Genomic DNA, 19,238 nt, shown 5'->3' on the forward strand with positions numbered 1-19,238 from the left:
GGGAGTAGCTATTAGCAATATTTTTTGCCCCTGGCTACTCAGGCGCGCTTTTGCGACACCACAGGCAAAGCTAAAATCAAGATATGGAGCGTCGCATTTGAGGAGACGCCAAGAGACGCGAAATGATGGCGTTGGTATCGGATGACGCCGCAAAGATTTGCCAGCCTTTGAGCCCCCGTTTGTCATGAAATGAAGAGCTCATAACGTTCTGGGTGCTCACGACGACGAAAATTACGGTACGTTATCAAATAAGGAACTAGGCAATCATGCGTGTCTATACGGCACATGAAAGCGAACAATTGTATTGAAAAGTTTATTTAAACAAGAGGCGATACGAACACGGAGTCGCGATTGAGAATACAAACGGCGCACTCGGCTTTGCCAAACTTGATATGAAGGGGGATGCTGCTGGCAACGTTAACGAAGACAGGAATGCCTGTGAGTCAGGTTGTAGCACCCCCATAATTGCCAGCGTATCTTCACCGTGAAGTTAAAAAAATTGTACACAGTAAAACAACCCTTTAAAGAACGGCTCGAACAGCCATTGGCGTAGCGGTGGCGCAGCGGTGGCGTAGAGGTTGACCATCCGCCTCGCATGCAAAAGGACCGTGGTTAGAATCCCGGTGTCGCGCAATTTTCCATCGGATTAGAAAAAAAAAGGAAACAGATCTCAACTATTGCCCCACGAAAACGTGTTTTTCAAGTACTGTCGCAATATAATGCGCTGAATAAGGAAAGGCCAATACAATGCACCTAGGAATTAATAAAGCCCGAATATTATAGGAAGTAAAATACAAGCAGCTTATGCCCAAAATAGAGAAAGGCTTAAACTGCGAACGCAGTGGGTGAATTAGCCCAATGACATACAATTACACCGGCCGCCTTCTCGGAATCAGTCATTGGAAACACCTTCAATTTAAGCCATGTAGGCGACCATTCCTTGCAAAATTAGCATGTCAAGAAAACGGCAGAGTCCTTGAACTTCCTTATGCTGGCCAGTCGATAATTACCGTTGATATTTGACGTTCATTGCGCTTTTGATTGTTCTCAGCTCAGTTTTATGTTTGAAATGTGTTTCTGGAACAAGGAAAACTAAACAAAACGATGAAACAGAAATAGCACCAAAAACCTTTCTGGCGCTCTTTCTGTCCCTTCATCTTTCAGTTTAGTTTTTCTTGCACCAGAAACACATTTCAAGCGTGAGCCAACTAGCCCAGCATCGCATTCTGCAGTTTGATGGGAATTTATAACAACCGCCAGCACTAACAGTATTTTTGCATGTAATGATTTATCTCAAGTGCCATTGTTTTCGCCGTGCTCTTTTTTTTATTGTCCTTAAGGCTCTAACTAACACAAAGAGGTACTCTACATTCGAAGGGTCCACACGTACCAGTAAAATCTCAGCGTTCGCTCACGTTAAGCGGCTTTGAAATAAGGGGCGACTTAACTAGCCTAACTCGAGATATCTTTTTTCCGGAGAAATGGCTGAAAACTGTCGCCGTTACCTAAGCCGCTTAAGTAACTCTTTTATTTATTTTTTTAACGTATTACGTTGGCTAAGCGGAGAAGCGGACTCCAGACCAGTACCTTAATCGCTATCGTATGTGATGTCGTCTCTTCGTACGTAAAGAGACACCCTCATATACGCCGACGGCTCCGTCCTGCCGAAGAGCTCTACCGTAGCTGTCGTCATTACAGCAAAAGCCACCGTTGTGAAGTTAAAAACATCTCATTTGACAACGTCGATGGCAGCAGAACTCGCAGCGTTTCGAGTCGCACTACACTTTATTATTGACGAACCAACACACAAATGGTAAATTTTCTGCGACTCGAAGACGGCACTACAGTGTTTATTGTGAGCCTTACGGCGCGGTCCGCACGAACAGTTGGTATTTGAAATCACAGACGCCATACGCCACCTGACTGAGAAAGGACGTGAAAAAAGGTACAGATCCCATGCACTCTGGGAATCGACGTAAGCGAAGCTTTGTCTGCTGTTTGCGTTCATTGACGTTATTTAGTGGTGATATATCGGCGGCATACGACAGTCGTGACGGGATGTGAAATGTTACCTCGCCTGCTTCACTTGTGTTTGTTGTCCTTGCTCCGCTCGATGCTTTGTGCGAGTCTTCGTCTCGTCGGCACTAAGTGCACGCTTCGGCGCCATTGCGTGTTGTAGCAAAACTGCCACAAAACTACCTCCTCTCTATCTCTCTATTCCCTCGCTACCATTCTCCCCACATCCTCCCTCTACTGTCGTTGCTGTTGCGGGTGAGCAAGGAGACAAGCGCGGCAGCTCCTTCGCAGGATTTGTGAGGGGTCACGCCTAGTTTGCTACGGGTGTAGGGTGTAGACGGGCGGAATCAGGGAGGAATCAGGGTGTAGACGAGCCGTATATAAAGATACTGAAAGATATCTATAGCGGCTCCACAGCCACCGTAGGACCCCATAGAGAAAGCAACAAAATCCCGATAAAGAAAGGCATCAGGCAGGGAGATACGATCTCTCCAAAGCTATTGACAGCGTGTTTACAAGAGGTATTCAGAGATCTGGATTGAGAAGAATTGGGGATAAGAGTTAATGGAGAATACCTCAGTAACTTACGAATTGCTGATGATATTGCTTTGCTTAGTAACTCAGCGGACCAATGGCAATGCATGCTCACTGACCTGGTGAGGCAAAGCAGAAGGGTGGGTCTAAAAATTAATCTACAGAAAACTAAAGTAATCTTTAACAGTCTCGGTAGAGAACAGCAATTTACGATAGGCAGCGAGGCACTGGAAGTGGTAAGGGGACACATCTACTTAGGGCATCTAGTGACCGCGGATCCGGATCATGAGGCTGAAATAATCAGAAGAATAAGAATGGGATGGGGTGCGTTTGGCAGGCATTCTCAGATAATGAACAGCAGGTTGCCATTATCCCTCAAGAGAAAAGTGTATAACAGCTGTGCCTTACCAGTACTCACGTACGGGGCAGAAACCTGGAGGCTTACGAAAATGGTTCTACTTAAATTGAGGACGATGCAACGATCTAGGGAAAGAAAAATGATGGGTGTAACGTTAGGGGATAAGAAAAGGGCAGATTGGGTAAGGGAACAAAGGCGAGTTAATGATATCTTAGTTAAAATCAAGAAAAAGAAATCGGCATGGGCAGGACATGTAATGAGGAGGGAAGATAACCCATGGTCATTAAGGGTTACGGACTGGATTCCAAGGGAAGGGAAGCGTAGCAAGGGGCGGCAGAAAGTTAGATGGGCGGATGAGATTAAGAAGTTTGCAGGGTCAACATGGCCACAAATAATACATGAACGGGGTAGTTGGAAAGTATGGGAGAGGCTTCGCCCTGCAGTAGACGTAACCAGGCTGATGATGATGATGATTAAGCCTAGTCAGGCGTCCAGAGGGCAATGTGCAGATGCGACGCGGAGTAAATCTTGACACGAGCTTCTCTGGTTGTCTCTCTTTTCCACCACACTCCTGTCTTGTACTAACACCGTTAAGGGACCCGTGTCGCAGAAAATCTGGTGTCGATGCCGCGGGCATCGCATCGTACTGAACCACAACCACGCAGGCCCTCTACGTGGCACAGACCTTGTCTGACATTCTTTATAATGTTATTCCTCGGAATTTTGAGAATGTCAGCTCATAAACAAATGTCATGAAACAAAACACCGACGGCGCATGCCTTTTACGTTTTTGTGACATGGCCACGTCTCGACCATGTCTCGACGCGGCCGGCGTTAGCGGCGTGCGTCTCAACTACGTCCTGACGTGGCCGGCGTTAGCGGCGTGCCGGACAGCACCAGTAGCAGTAGCAGCGGCAGCAGTGGTAAAGTCGAAGGAAGGGGCAAAAAAAAAAAGCTTCGCTTTGATAATTTTGCAGTGGCTACCAAGTCATTGTGGTAATGAACGTGCTGATCAAGCTGCTCGTTCAGTTCATGCAGAAGACAACCGTCTATCGATCCCGCTGTCTAGGACAGATGCTGCAAGGATGCTCCGCCGACTTGCACGCCAATGCACTACATCGGAGTGGAATGAACCACATTTTATGCACGCCCGTTTATGTGGTGTTTAGGTGTTTTGTTATTTGAGAGTGCTTACGTACAGGTTACCTTGGTCCCTTACTTCCCATTTAAATTGCTGCTTCTGAAAGCAGCTTAGTTACGGTTTGATTCATTACATATATTTTATTTTCATCTTCCTGTTTCAAAGCTTCATATTTGTTTGCGGGCTCCAGCCTGTACTCCTCCGCTTTTAACCTCAGTGTGTCTGGGTTGGCCTGTTTCTTCTTGACTAACTTTGCAATTTTTCTCTTCAAATTAAGAACAATCCTAGACTTCCCTAACCTGTGATCACAGTACTTCGCTCTACCTAACACTTCTACATCCTGCAGTTGGCGTGGAGCAGAGGTAGAATACAGGGTTTTTTAATCTGAAGGTCGTATGATCGAATCACCATCCAATTCACTACATTTTTCAGTCTTGTAGTGGCACTTGACACCGACAAAAAAAAAGTCGAGACTTTGTGGGACTATACAAGTCCAAGTGCAACCAGATTAGGAAGGCCCACTAGACTTCAACAGAGACACTCCCTTACCAGAACAGGAATTGGCTTCCCTGGTGCAGTACTCGGCCACTACCTTCCTCATGATTATTGCAGATAAACCGTAGCCCTCAGTACCCAGCAGCTGCGGAGCACCTGACCAAGTCAGCAGTCAGACCTGCGACGCAGCAGTGGGCGCTAAGAACTGGATCCGGACAGACTGCCATTGGAAACTGACCCTGACAAGTTTTAACATACGAATCCTCTCCATTGAGGCTAGCTTAGCAGGGCTCTTTGAGGAATTATCATGCATTGCCTGGGATATGGTTGGCCTTAGCGAGGTTAGAACTAGTGAGGCTCATACAATACTAACGGTCTCGTCCTCAGCTACAGAGTGCTTCCAGATAACAGATAATACGGGGTAGGTTTTTTTATTCATAAGGACATAGCGGACAACACTGATGAATTTTACAGCATTAAGGAGAGGGTAGCAGGCATCGTAATAAAGCTAAATAGGGGACAGAATAAAGGTAGCACAATCCTACGCTACAAACTCCAGTCATGATGATGAAGAAATAGAACACTTTTATGAAGATGCTGAATTAGCAGTGAGAAAGGTACACTATAGTCTTGTATGACTTCAACGCAAAAGCTTGTCTATATGTATCCACAAATATATTCAGCGAGGAAGCGACCATGAATGCCGGACCCTAGAGAAGAGGCAAAAAAAAAAGCTTCTTTAAAAATAAAGTTAACTTCAAGCGCATGTTCGCTCTGAGTACTTTTAAGCTCGGGGACCCGTAGCAGAATAATTCCGCACAGTGCCTGAAGAAAACAACTATCCGCGCATCTAGATTTCGCAATTCTGAACTGTTTTCAACTTTGCAAGGGCCACGTTGGATGAGCGACACAGAGCATGAGTCTAGACTTCAAGGGCCAGCTGGTCGCAGCGGGACATCTGTCCGGCTAAACCATTTCCGGAAACCTTCCTGCGAGACGTTTCGAAGTGAAACACGTAAACATGACGCCTCTCTCGGGAGACGAGCCTCGGAAATACCATCAATAACTCTGCCGTTGGATGCCTGAAAAGTAATCAAATGTTGTTTACGGCACTCGGTAAGCGCAGTTCTTACTGAATTGCCTTTAACGACTACCCCTTCGGGAACCGTTGTAGAAATGTTCTACAAAAAGCCTCCAGAGGATAACGCGAACGTTGCACAGAACTCGATGCGTACGTTTCGTTGTGATACTTGCTTCTGCTAAAGTACTTGAAGATTATGCGACTGCTTCGTGTTGTACCCAACGCATTGAGTTTCAGATTTTCGGCCGAGTCGACGCATTAGTTGTCATGGTTAAGAACGTAGGCACCGTTTACACTACAGCCCTCGCTCGGCGCCTAGCGATGCTCTGGTTAAGTGGTTCGACGTGCCTCTGACTGTGTCTAGAGCTTTCTAGTTGTTTGCTGACTGTACTGAATCGATTCATACATAATCTTGAATTTCCTCGCAAAAGGCCGCTCATCCGCATAAATGGAAGTCCGGTTCTTGCGCCGGTCCCTCGAAGAATTTAGGAAGACGCACGTTTGATTTGGTCAGTGTAGTAATGTAGCGTACGTATGATTTGATTAGTGCACGTTATTGAAAGTAGTAGTGTTGCCAATGCTTTCGTCTCTTTTACTACAAATCACAAATTGTCGGACGTGTGCACACACGCATCGCTTGAAAGACTGCGTTGGTTGTTTGACGATATAAACGCTTTTAGAAACTTCCGACCGCGCTTCCATTGTACATAAACAGAATTGTTCCTACAACCCGCCTAATTACCCCACAGACCTCCAGTTGTACCCATACACTACCCTTGACATGTTCAACAACTCCTCGAAATTGCGCTAGTCCTTCCGATGGTCTCCACAATTGGTTCTTGTTGACATTAGGAGTGGACACTTTTCGTCATCGTCCTCTAACCTGATTAACAGTTTCGCAGTATATAACGGTTTACAGGAACTGGTGCTGGCTGTTTGCATAGGTACTAGTTCTTCTTGTATATTTCTTGCACTAGCGTTTGTCGTGAATTCTTCTCGTACGTTACTGCTCTGACAAACTAAAGTCGACGCGTGCGTCGCTGTTCAACGCGTGCAATGTGTCCGACGACGTAAATCGTGTTTTATGCATCTGCACACTTTGCACCAGCGTGGTTGCGCTTTGTGCGCCTGCCTCAACACCTTCTCAACATCTCGGCACTGTCTCAACGTCTTTCTCAGAGACACTGGCCTCGACCTGGCGCTTTAATTAGTTGCCACTGTGTCTACTTATGCATGTTGCGCAAGCTCGTTTCCTGCGTCACTTCACGCGTTTTCCTCGCCATCTGGAGTAGCGCGTTATAGGCGTGTGTGGCCAGGCAATCAAATGCTACAATCATTAAATAATGATCTTTATCTCTTTCGTTAGATTACTGCACAAAGGGTATTTCTGAAGATTTGTAAAATGCCCTGCATGTCTGCAGCAGCTGCTGCGTGCCCCCCAACAAAGTCACTGAAGGCTGTGCTGTGAATCGGATTCAAAGCACAAACACCGCAGATAAAGGACAAAGATGGTCGCAGATGTTTGCTACCGTCTTCTTTATTCTTTAATCGTCCCTCTTTCGCGCTGTGGGGCAGATGTATCGATTACCAACGAGTCTGCTATCATGCACTGACGGTTTAGGTTATGTTCAAACTTGTTGAATGTTTCTTTCCCATCAATACAAAAAAAAAGAAATTATAATGAAGGGGGTGGGAATAAAAGCGACTATTCGCCTGGCGGAGTTCCCACTCCCATTACAACAGGCATGTGCCAAGCCCCGTGGGTATTTTGCTAGAAACGCAAGTGCAAATACAAATCGAGCTTCTTTCTTCTTTATTTTCAAGAACAGAAGAATGGAAAGGCATATATATATATATATATATATATATATAAAAAAAAAGAAATCGAGACTATCAACACGCCATATGCCCACTAACTAGCGAACACCAGCACCAAAAAAATTGCAGTACTTAGGACAGCCCCCCATCACATATACGAGAGAGGAGTTGCCGCAAGTACTTTCGTGCATACATATTTCCAGCGTCTATATTTGCGCATAAACCTAATTTACCTGGATGTGTTTCTATACATCCCATGAGTATTCAAGGCATCACCCCGTGCCTGCAGTAACAGCATTCCAAGCCTGGCACCTCCGACATTTCTCTCACTCGCGATAGGCCGTGATGCGGGAGCGAATGAATCTGCCAACGACGACCGGTTCTTCTGGATAGCAACAACCCTTCGGCTAAGCTCATTTCGGCTAAGCCCTTGCGACGAACGCTGTTGATATGAAAATGGAAAAGGTAGAAAAATTTAGTGTCTTATGATTGTCCCCTTCAGTTACGTGTAAAACTATACTTCAGCTACGTATAAAAAGTAGCAGTGCGCTGTAGCTTTCCTTTTAAGCAACAAACGTATCCTTATAAATAATCGCTCCGGCTAAGTGGTAAGGCGTTTATGAAAGAAGTATCACCTTATGATAGGACATAAATATTTAAGTTGCGGGCAGAACCGGGACAGAGAACACTCGGCTGCTATCGCTCTTCCTTAGGGGCTGTTTCCGTTGAACCTTCCAAAGTCCGCTCGGATTCATTGAGGTTTTTGCAAGCTAATGAATGTGTTCTTCGTCGTGAAGTGACTTCTTTGTCGAATAGCTGTCGTTGTACATCAACGGTTGCTAATGGCTGTGTGATCAAAACGAAGCTTCAAAGGGAGAAAGAAAGAGAGAGGGGGATATATTTAATGAAATGAGGAGATGTTTGATGGACACTTGGCGTGCTATACTCCAGGTGAAAGCGATGATAAATTAAATGCTAGTGTAGAGTCATTGAGCAAAATGGGCCGTTAAATCAAATACGTCTGATAAGGGTGAACCTATGCCCACAATTCGAAGTACCTGTTCCTAGTGCAGCAGAAGTCAGCCGATTTCTCCACCGGCATCCAACCTGCCCTCCATCCACTGTTCTTCGCCTCTTTTCTTAATCCCGGTCGAGGCTTCCTCTGATTAGGCGAGCTCGTCACTTGATGCCTCAAGCGCGTGCTATGCTGGCTGGTGCACCCGGCTGCTCATGCCGCGATAAAGAAACGCTTTTTGTTGTTTAACTGCGCTTGGTAACACGCTAACAGCGTTCAAAATGACGAGAGCGCTGCTCGAATGTGGCCAATTCGCCGCTCAGTATGATATGTACGAGAGGACAGAGCATCCCCATTCCACTATTTGCATCATCTTCACACTCCAAAGCACCATCCCAAATTCCACACTGAATGAGCCTCAGAGATCGCACCTTGAAGCTACGAAATGGGCTCGAACCATGCCCCCCTGTGCGACCCTCGCTGCGAAGGCGCCTTCAAATTTTCCGCGATAACCTGATCTCAAAGAGATAGGTTAGTTCTCCGCATATTGTGTGCCGTGTGCCTGTGCTACTACCTGTGAAGTTTCAAAAACATCAGGTAGGCACACTAATCGCCATTCTATTATTCTATTCCTCATCTGTTCGTGTGAGCAAAATAAAAGAAAAAGAAGAATCATTCAAAGGAGGCATGTGACATGCGACATCGTTTCTTTCTCTCTCGTACTCGGTTGCCGAACGAAGCCACGAGCGCAGGTCTCTGCCAACGGCATAAAATATTTCATACTTAGCCGCCAGTCACATTATTAGTGTACTCCTCCTCGTAATACAATATATATTAGCATTATCGCGGAACTACGACGCTACGCTCACCGCATATAAAGAATGAATGAACTGCGAATGCAGTGGCAATAAAAAAAAGTACATGGAGCAAATTTGTTGAGTAGCTGCTAGCGAGACGCAAGATCACTTTAGGGTGGAGGAGTGGGCGTTAATGGAATGACCCGTACACAGACTGTGCCGGTAGGGAGGTCGTTTGGGGAGAGGGCTGAATGGATACGCGGATAATGCGGGAAAAAGGGAAGCAGGGCCCATTCGTTGGGCATGACGTAAAGTGCCATAAAATTCGAACTAAAATTGCGGCGTCATAGCGGTGAGGAAAAGGCGGGAAATAAACATGAAAAAAAAAGTTTCTGCCGGCCTAAAAAGTGTGCGGTCTAAATTAATCTGTTGCTTCCATAAGTGCTGGCAGAAGTTTGAAGAGAAACTGAAGCTGCGCCAATCTTTTTTAAGCGAAAACGCCTTTATTTCATGTCATCTTTGCTCCAGATTTTCGGGAAGCGTTCACTGGCCTGTCAACTCACGATACGAGACTATATTGCCTCTAAGTGCGGTGTGCGCGCCAACGGTAACGAGGGAAGAGCTTGGAATTCGGCCACCCGTGAAATCACCGCGATGATCGTTGTTCGCGTGCAACCTTGCTCAGCAACGTCGTTTAGTATAATCTTCTTGAAGTCGTTTCAAGGCTGCCTCTCAGACAAAATTTATCGGCAGCCGCCCATTAGTGGTTGAACATCACCATCACCTTTTTTCCCGCTTCTCGCGACATCGTTATTCCGATCGTGAATCTCATCTAGACGTCACTTCTCCTTTCTTTCCTTCTTCTTTATTTTAACTTCCCTGTAGAGTTTCCTGTTTTGAATGTATGCATGCACGCGCATAACATGCACCTTTTTTTCTGCTTCACGTGACGCAGTTATTCTGGCCCTAGATCTCAACTAAACAACACACACCCCTTCCCCCCCCCCCCGTTTTTTTTTTGTCTGGAGAGTTTGCACTTTCTAAAGTATACATGAGTGGCGCTTAGGTTCGAATTGACGACAAGGTACCGAGGTGTCTCTGAAGTGTTTACGCAACGGGGTGAGAATTCCCCGAATCTGTCTCCAAATCCCCGCTTTCGCGCGGCACGTGGAAAAGTTGTTGAACCAAACGTCTACGTGACCTTTGCTGACACAGATGAGACGAACGGCGTTTCATGCACGTGTGCCCCTGTAAAAACACTTTGCGCAAACCGGTCTTGTTTCTTTTTTTTCCATCGTTCTTCTTTGCTTTTTATCTTTATTTCTTTTCAGAGCGACATTCGCGGAAAACACTCAGCCGCCAATAACGAGGATCTTTCAAGGGCGTGTTTCTAGAGTGCATCTCTTAGACGTCCGTTTTCTTTCGGCGAGTGTCGGCGTCGTCCCTCGGCGTCGTCCCTCGGCGTCGTCGTAACCGAGTGAACGAGCACAGCGAAGGATGAAAGTGCGAACGTGGAGCGTGAATGAAAGACGGTCATAGCGAAGAGAGCGTGAGGAGGAAAGCGGAGGAGGAGGGTATGGCGAAATTGTGAGAAGGAAAGCGTAGTGCCGCGTAAGACGGGCTTCGCGGCGACGATGGCTACGAGATAGCGCCAGATTAGTGCGCGTCGTCTGCCCATCGATGACGCCACCGCTAGCATATATGGAAACAAAGCGCTGCATGAGCGTAGGTCCGTCTGCGGCTGCTGCTGTGAATCGCGTCCACGCGTCACCTACGCGCTGCGTCTCGCGATCTCATGATTAGCGAGGCAGTCGCACCCCACTTCGCTCCGTTTGCAACGTGCCGCACGAACCAGATTGTCCGCGCCAGCCAATATATCGCGAAACGAAAACACGTATACCATTGCGCTCAAAACTCGCATTAGGGAGTATAGTAATCGTCGGTGAATTTTTTTATCTGTACGAAATTCACCGCCGTAAAGGCGAAAAAAAGTGAGAAACGTAGACGTCCAGGACTTCGATATAGCTCTATAGATGTCCGACCTCCTACTGCGTATGGTGCGCCTGACCTTTAGGCACTCCGGTGAATACACGAAAAGAAGAAGAAGAAGAAGAAGAAGAAGAAGAAGAAGAAGAAGAAGAAGAAGAAGAAGAAGAAGAAGAAGAAGTAAAGGTTTTGACAATGTGATAGCTAAAAACGACCCCCTGATATCATCCTCGTGACACTTCAAGCTTGCTGACAGGTGTCAAAGTGCTTTTTGTGCGATTGCTAGCACCATAAGTTGTTGGTTCTCGCCTATGACTTCTGCGGAGTTTCTAGACTAACCAATTCTTGATGAACTGCTAAAGAATAGTGCTTGACATTATAGATAATGACGTTTACACCATGGGAAGACATCGCATTCCGCTCACATTGACTGGTACTCATTACTCAGGATTTGAAAGGTGCAGAACAACATAAATTGCTTTAGAAACTATCGCTAAGATGGTGTAATTGCGTGTGTTCCCAACTGCAGCTGTCGACGTTAGTATGTGAAAGACTCGCGCACAAACGGTTAGATATCAGAAAGGATATATAGAACTAGGGCAGCTGCTTGAGCAAACGTTTGATGTCGGCTGAACCTGCCCCGTTGCGCCATCGTTTTTATTTTGAATATACGAATACATTGCCACGTTTGACGCCACAGGCTTTGAGCTCCAAACATCAACGACAACAATGACTGTTTCGAGACGTCTCCATGGCACTCGGGTCATCGAGGTGACGCTGCGGTGAAAGAAAGGTAAAAAAGAGAAGGAAAAGGTTGCTTCGCCACAAAGAGCAAATCATTGACAGCGACACAGCAAGGTTTAGTGCTGCGCTTGAGTTTCTTGGACAGTGTTCCAACTGTGTATATGCGGGAGTGGCATGGCTCAACGCAGCACGCAAGACAGCCCTTGCGCAGTAAAAGGAATCACGCTTCTCGCAGCTACCAGGCGTTTCACAACGCCGGCGCAATGAGGAGCGTCGCCAAGTGACGTTGCAGGCTTCGCATCTCTAAAACTTGTTTCATCTAGAGACCCTTACGCATCTCGATGGTGCACGAAATGAGACCGGCGAGAAACTGTCGGCCATGGTAAGCGCCCGGTGAAATGTTAGACAACGTTAGCTTGACGTTTACAGCGCAGACCAGAGCGTACACAAAGCAGCTCAGCAGGAGCACTGTAAAACTACGCTCATAGTGTGCGTGCGCAAAGTGCCCACGCAATCAGCGGAAGGCCGAACGCAGCCCATGCTCCCCCACCGAGGCGATTGAGCGCAGCCGTTGACGGGTTGTCCGCTTTGGTTCATCGTGTTTTTTGCAAGCGTCTTCCCTTTCTCTAGATCACTACCATCACCACTATCAACCAAACGCACTAATCGTCTCTGGAGATCATGCTGGAGATCCCCGAGTCCTCCGCGCGCGAGCCGCGCACGCGCAGTAAGTATTACAGCACGACAAAAGCTGCGGCACCTACAGCGCGAATGCGCCACGAGCGTATGTACGATCGCAATAGAAATTGACTTCCTGTAGAGACTTCCGCCTCGCTGAAATACGCCTGTGGTGAAAACAGCCCTGGAAATCGTGGCTACGCTCCAGCAGCCCCGAGCCCCTATCCGCTAAGGTGAGGGCGCTGTGAAGCGTGCGCGAGCGCATTGGGCGATAACAGTTGGACTGTGTAGCCACAATCGCCGTCATCCTTCGCTACACTATCTTAATCTTTTTACCTCTCTCATTTCCCCAAAGCCCCTGGCTAACGTTGAGTAAGCAGAGTGGAGACACATAACTAGGACGAATCTGTCCAACTTTCTCGTACTTAAGTTCCTTCTCTGTGAAAGCGAAGGGGTCTCCTTTCGTCCTTTCCCGAGTTATCGTGGTCGGCGGTCAAACTCTCTCCGCAGATATAATGTGGATAGGGTAGTGCCGTAGGGAGGAGGAAAGGACTCGCACGGGGGCGAGAAAGAGTGTGATTGAGAAGAGGAAGATGCACTACTTTCTGCAACATTTTAGAGAGCACGGCTCAGCGCCTTCAGGAAGGGAAGGGGGTTTCATTTTCATGGCTCGTGTACACTCACAGATGACAACGGTAACAAGTTAAATATGATACGCATATAGGGCAACGCTATATACAGACACGCAACAAACACAAAACACACGACCGCAGACTATGTAGAAAAATAATCGAAGTATCTGGTCGAGTACCTCGTAGAAATGTTAAACTCACCTTCGTGGCGTGGGACGCACAAGTGGAACTACGATGTAGTTCGTACATCGCACGATGCGCTATAAGAAAACTAGAGAGACTTATCCCTCGCATTGGTGACCGACAAATAATGCGTCACATATGAAAGAAATGTATAGGTATGCGTCGTGTAAACCGATGTAACGTTACGTCGCTTACTATTATGTCGTAACATACAGGGAATTATCATACGAAACAAATTAGTACACAGATGGCGTCCCGCGTGTCTAATCCTATTTACCTTGAAACGAGTGGAGGGACACATTCATGTGATCAGCGGCCGCAGCTGCTGAACCACGTAGAGCTATAGACTTGTGCAATCACGCTACTCACGCAGTTTCCACAGCGTTACTTGCTAAATATGGATACGGAGTATAAACGGTGGACCAAGTAGGTGTGGTAAGTCATGTCGGGGTCCCAGAAATACGCTTACTCAATGCAGGCATTATGAGTGGCCCTTTGGAATTCGAAAATGCTGCGGGAGCAGATTGCATTAACCATGCCCTGCCTACCATCAGGGTCCTTCAATAGTTTTTATCTGGTCGTGAAACTTCCGCGTAACGCTATAGGATAGTTTCATATAGCGCCCGCAGTGGATGCACCGCGGCGCTGACGCAAGTAGGTGTACCGGAGCAAACGCCGAACGGACGCCACAGGCGTTCTGTGCGTACGCTCGCTGCTGCTCAACGGGCCACTGCCTGTATCGGCGTGTGAATATTGTCGACACAACGTCCAAATGGCCGCCCTGTTTCTGTAAAGTGTTCAGAGACATAAATGCGAACAATTTAGAAACAACTATACAACGCCTTGTGTTATGTCCAAGTTCAACTGCGTTTGCAACAGCACTTTAATTCATTATTCAAATTGTACACTTGGCCCGCTCGAGCGTTATAAACCGATTACAGAGATAGTTCACGTCGCACTTTTGCGTAATTGTGCGTAAAAAAATCTGCGTTTCAATCTAACAAAGCTAACCAACTGACTAATAAACCAATTACGTAATTACTAAACTGGTTAATAATTATTACTAAATTATTACTAAACTGATTACTCAACGAATTCTACTAGTTACTAAACTATAAAAGCTAACTAACTTAATAACGAACCAAACAAATACGTAATTACTAATTGTCAGTCTAATAACTAACTAACCTAACTTATTAATCTAATAACTACACAACTAAACTCAATAAGTAACGTAACAAACTACAGTAACAAAACCAAATCAACCAACAAACTAGTTACATTGTTATAACTAACTAATAGACCAACTAATCTAAGTGAATAAATGACTAACTAAACTAATCAACCAATCAAACAACCAAACTAACCAACTGATTAATTTATGCAACTGAAATAACAAAATTATTCACTGATAACTCACTACTTTAATGACTACGAAAATATACTTAACTTACGAACTAATCAACTTATAACTAACGCATTGAACTAGCTGACCAAATATATCTCACTCACCCAACAAACTAGACAAAATGCAAATAGAGACAGCCGATTGAAAGAGTTTGTGTAAGGGGGCTACTAGGGGGAGGGGGCGACGTCAATCGTTAAATGGTGCCGTGTATAATTTCTGCAGAAAGGCATCGCACATTAAATTATTTTGCCAAATGCTGCCGTTTCATGATGACTCAATAAACGTGCTAAAATAGATGTGGGAGAGGCACCCTTCTTGTGAAAGATTTGCATGATCGCGCAGCCCGGCCATCTGGCGGGGCAGATTGTTTACCTTCTACTTAATACAGCGCCTCTGGTGCCATCTTCTGTCCCTATATGAAACCTTCGGGAAAGTTTCATGACCAGAGGAAAAGTTTTGAAGAACCCCGGTACCATGCACGGAAAGGCATACATAAAATTATAGTGACAATCTCTACCAGCTCTGGGCAAAGTTCAAAAGAAGCCAAGAAAAGCGTAGTACATCTCCGCAATGGAAGCTAATTTTTACTGTTTTTACATCATTGTCACTGAGGGCCGATACTCAGAGCAAAATTCTTAAAGTGTAACTGTTCGTAAGAGAAGATGTCAGTCAATGGTGATGTTGGACATGTTATATAAGCAAAGGTGGCTTGCCAAAAGCAAACAACACTTACGAATGAAACGCTTTGTGATTTCGTACCATGATTGCTCGCCATGGCCAGACTCTGTCGAGTGCCTACGAGCTCACCAAATGAGCACTTTTCCTCAGTTCCCCATTTGAGACGACGCAAGGGCGAAAGCTTTCAACAGTTGCAGATTACCCTTCAAAACCAAACAAAAAATTCGTCGAGTTCGCAAGTTGTTCGACTTTGTCCGCACCAAGTTGTTCGCAGTTCGCACTCCAAACAGTGAAAGCGAACAAGGACTAGAACGCGTCATCGAAAATAAGTAAAAGTTGGGTTAGCTGTTGCGAGATACCGAGAGGTTTGTCCTCAGTGTTGCCGAAGTTCTTGTACTTCCTCTAAATAAAGAAGTGCTACATCACAGTATGGCATGTCGCATGTCTTTTTCTCATCCTTTTTATTTTGTTTTTTTATTATGTACAGCGCGTGCCAACAATAGAGGGAGGAAATAGGTCAAAAACGCGACACGCGCTTTTTGTCGTGTCTGGCATCTAGCAAATAATAATAACAGTAAAGAAAGCAGTACAGCAAAATAGGCGTTCCCGAAATATGCGCAAGGCGCAGAAAAAAAGCAAAAAACTAAAAACAAAAAACAAAAAAACAAAAACACGAAAGCAGCGAGAAGAGGGAATCCTCTGGGTGGGGAAGATATCGCGACAAAGTATGAAGCGTCTCTCGCTGCTTCTTCGCTTCGTGCCGGGGTTGGCCGAAGAGTGGTGAAGGGGAGACGGGGGAAGGAGAGGCGCGGGAACATCGAGGAAAACGGGGAGGAAAGGAGAGAGCCAACAGGAAAGTGTCGTTGCTGGCGATTGTAGCGACGCGCAGCGGATGGAGCCAGAATCCCTCGCCCGGGGCGGCCGATATGAGAGCGGCGAGCGACGTTGGTTCCGGCGAGTTGGTCGAAAGGCAACGGATCGTCAGCGTCGGACTGCTGCTCTTGTTGCCGGCGCAGCTCCGTTCTTCGCCGATACACGTGCCGCTGCCAGCGCCGTCTCAAGGACGTCACTGTCCTTCCGGGCACACGCGTCGCGGCATGGCCATCCTGCGCTCCTGTTGCTGGCTCTCCGTGCGCAAGGGAAGCTTCGTGTGCGCAGTCTACACGCTCGTGAGTTTTTTTCTTTAACTCGCACGGTTTATAGACCATATCGCGATGTTCAGAAACAGAGGCCCCTCGACGGCTTCGGGTGGTGCTCATAGTCATAGGGCGCCTAATCTTGCCGGTGAGAAAGACCGTAGCGAACATCGTCACTACGCCGGAACAGAAACCAGCCTGACTTCCAACAAGTTTAAACTGGAGGCAATCGCTAGTTCACAAATCAACCCTTCCGTAATTTATTACGAAGAAAATATGCATACTAGTTTTGAGGTCTCATGCGCCTTTCTTTTGTTTGAAATCGTAAAAAGCGACTTCCCGTACATTGAACGAAATGGAAGACGCACTTTCTTTCTCGGCATAGTAGACTGATAAAAATGCAGTGACCGAAACTTTGTTGGAGCGACAGGCTCACTGATGTGACAGTGTTTGCGACGCCGTGTATACGAATCCCGATCTCATACGCGACCATTGTCACTTTTTGCTTCACCTTGCTTTTGTCGACGTCATACGGTTTTGCCCAGCTTCGACTGAACAGAGGGCTGGGATAATGCGAGAGTTTCTTGCTCTTCATTCTGTTCCATTCTTATCCATCGCGAACGACCTGCTGGTCCTGGTGACAATGCACGCTGAGTCCGACTCACACAGGTGAAGCAGATGTACAGATGAAGCGCGGAAAGAAATAGAGTTGGAAAAAGATCAGACCATTATTCTCGCCATGAGTAAGTTCTGTAAAAAAAAAAAAAATACCGAGGGGCCTAATTCGCCAAGCGCCCTTGCTCGCAAGCTCTCTTTGCGGTTGGCCGGCCGCCTTCCATAATAACCTGTCCAACATCACGACTGCCTGCCGTCTGCTTTTATAAACAGTTCTAATGTAATGACGTTTTTGTGTCCTAGTACTAGCCCACAAGTCGAACTCATGAAGCTTTTCATTAGTAACAATTGTCTGCTCATTACAAGACAAGTTTCGGTTATATATTGTCTCCAGTGTCACCAATGGCCGGCGTATGCTCTTGTGAAACACATTATCCCAAGAACATTTTGGAATACCGGGCCACGAACACAGTAGGAAACGAGTGAATGAGCTGTCTTGCTATTGTCTAGGCGACAGTGCGGAGCTGACATTGCTTCGCAAAATCGTAGTAATTGTAACCAGCGAAATATTCTTCATGCTTAAACGTAGTGTCCTATAGCGCCTCTTACCAAACCGGTCACTACTCCGCATACCCACACGGCTCTCGTTGTCATCCTACGAGTCTACGCGAAGAAATTACTAGCATCCTACGGGGTGATACCAGATGCACAACGCGCCACGTTCGCCCAGCTCAGTCCGTCCTACGTGGCCTCGATGTGTTCTTTAAATTAAAAAAGAAATCACCGATGCACCCTGGAAATGCGGAGTTATGCAATACCTCCCCCATTTAAGCAAGCAAAGAGCGCGGAGCATCTTAAATCATTAAACTCTATACGTAGGCACTTATATGCACAGTGCACGACCATAATTTGCCAGCGGAAGACTGCGAAACACACAAAGTTTTTATGGCCCCTTCCATTATTGATGAAGTTCTGTGTTACGAAGGCACGGCTGCAGGTATGAGCAAGACTGTTGTGCAGAGCTCCGCATTAGGGTTGACCCACTGGGTTTACCTACTGAGAAGTAATAGTAGAATACAATAGAGGTTTTGCATCTTTCCACTATCGTAGTGCGCTGGCAGAGGCCCAAAACTGAACTCGCGACCTCGTGCTAAGCAGCCGGCTTCCATTCGTGGTAAGTCACACAGCAAACGTTTGGAGGCACCTTTCACACAGCAACACACGATACAACTGGGGCATAAACGCGCTAGCAGGTTCTCGTTCAGCATGCTGGAAAACAAATTGCAAGCTGTAAGGAAGCTGCCATTGGCCTGAGCAGTTGTGCTATTGTGTGCAATAATTGTGGCCTTTTGATTTTGCTGGCCGGTGTCATATTGTCCTGGTCTTGCAGCATGGGGTTATCTTGACTTGGTAATTGCGCTCATATTTGCGTGCACCTGTATGTATTACTTTTTTCCCTTTTCTCCAGTTAGACTTAGTTGTGAGTTCATAGAAGTGTCGTTCTATTTTGTTGGCCGGCGTGTCGGTGCGCAGGTTATTCGCGACACCCTTAAGCGCTGGCAGCAAGTTTCACGCGTTTTTGTTTTCGCGTTTTTCTCTCTATGTAGATGCGTATACAGCGAACGCCCGAGAAAGGGTGTGACAGTTTAATTTCCGGAATGGTTCTCTGGAAACAGTGTTTGCCCATACCAGCAATAGCCGGTGGTAGTCTGCTTGTAAGCGCTCTCTTTGCGGAGCTACGCAATATTTAAGACGAAATTGGCGTTGCCACATATATACGTGGAATTCACTTTAGAAGCCAGGAATTTCTAATCTCGCAATCTGTCTTTCACAACTTCTCTGTCACATTGAAGATTCCTTCCCAAAGCTAAAGGTTAGCTTCCAAAGCTAGATAGCTTGAAAAGCGGCGCTTTGTCTCGCTAA

At 46.4% G+C, this 19,238-nt stretch overlaps 1 protein-coding gene across 1 annotated transcript in view; it reads left to right on the forward strand.

The window, feature by feature from the left end:
• Window positions 1-16,403: 16,403 nt before the first annotated feature.
• The window catches only part of LOC135903417 (uncharacterized), a 29,182-nt gene continuing 26,347 nt past the window's right edge, over window positions 16,404-19,238 (forward strand). The window contains exon 1 of the mRNA XM_070536428.1: window positions 16,404-16,733. Coding sequence (XP_070392529.1) covers window positions 16,491-16,733 — 243 coding nt within the window. The 5' untranslated portion in view covers window positions 16,404-16,490. The remainder of the gene's footprint in view (window positions 16,734-19,238) is intronic.

The sequence above is a fragment of the Dermacentor albipictus genome, chromosome 3 (assembly GCF_038994185.2).
Source record: "Dermacentor albipictus isolate Rhodes 1998 colony chromosome 3, USDA_Dalb.pri_finalv2, whole genome shotgun sequence".
NCBI lineage: Eukaryota > Metazoa > Arthropoda > Arachnida > Ixodida > Ixodidae > Dermacentor > Dermacentor albipictus.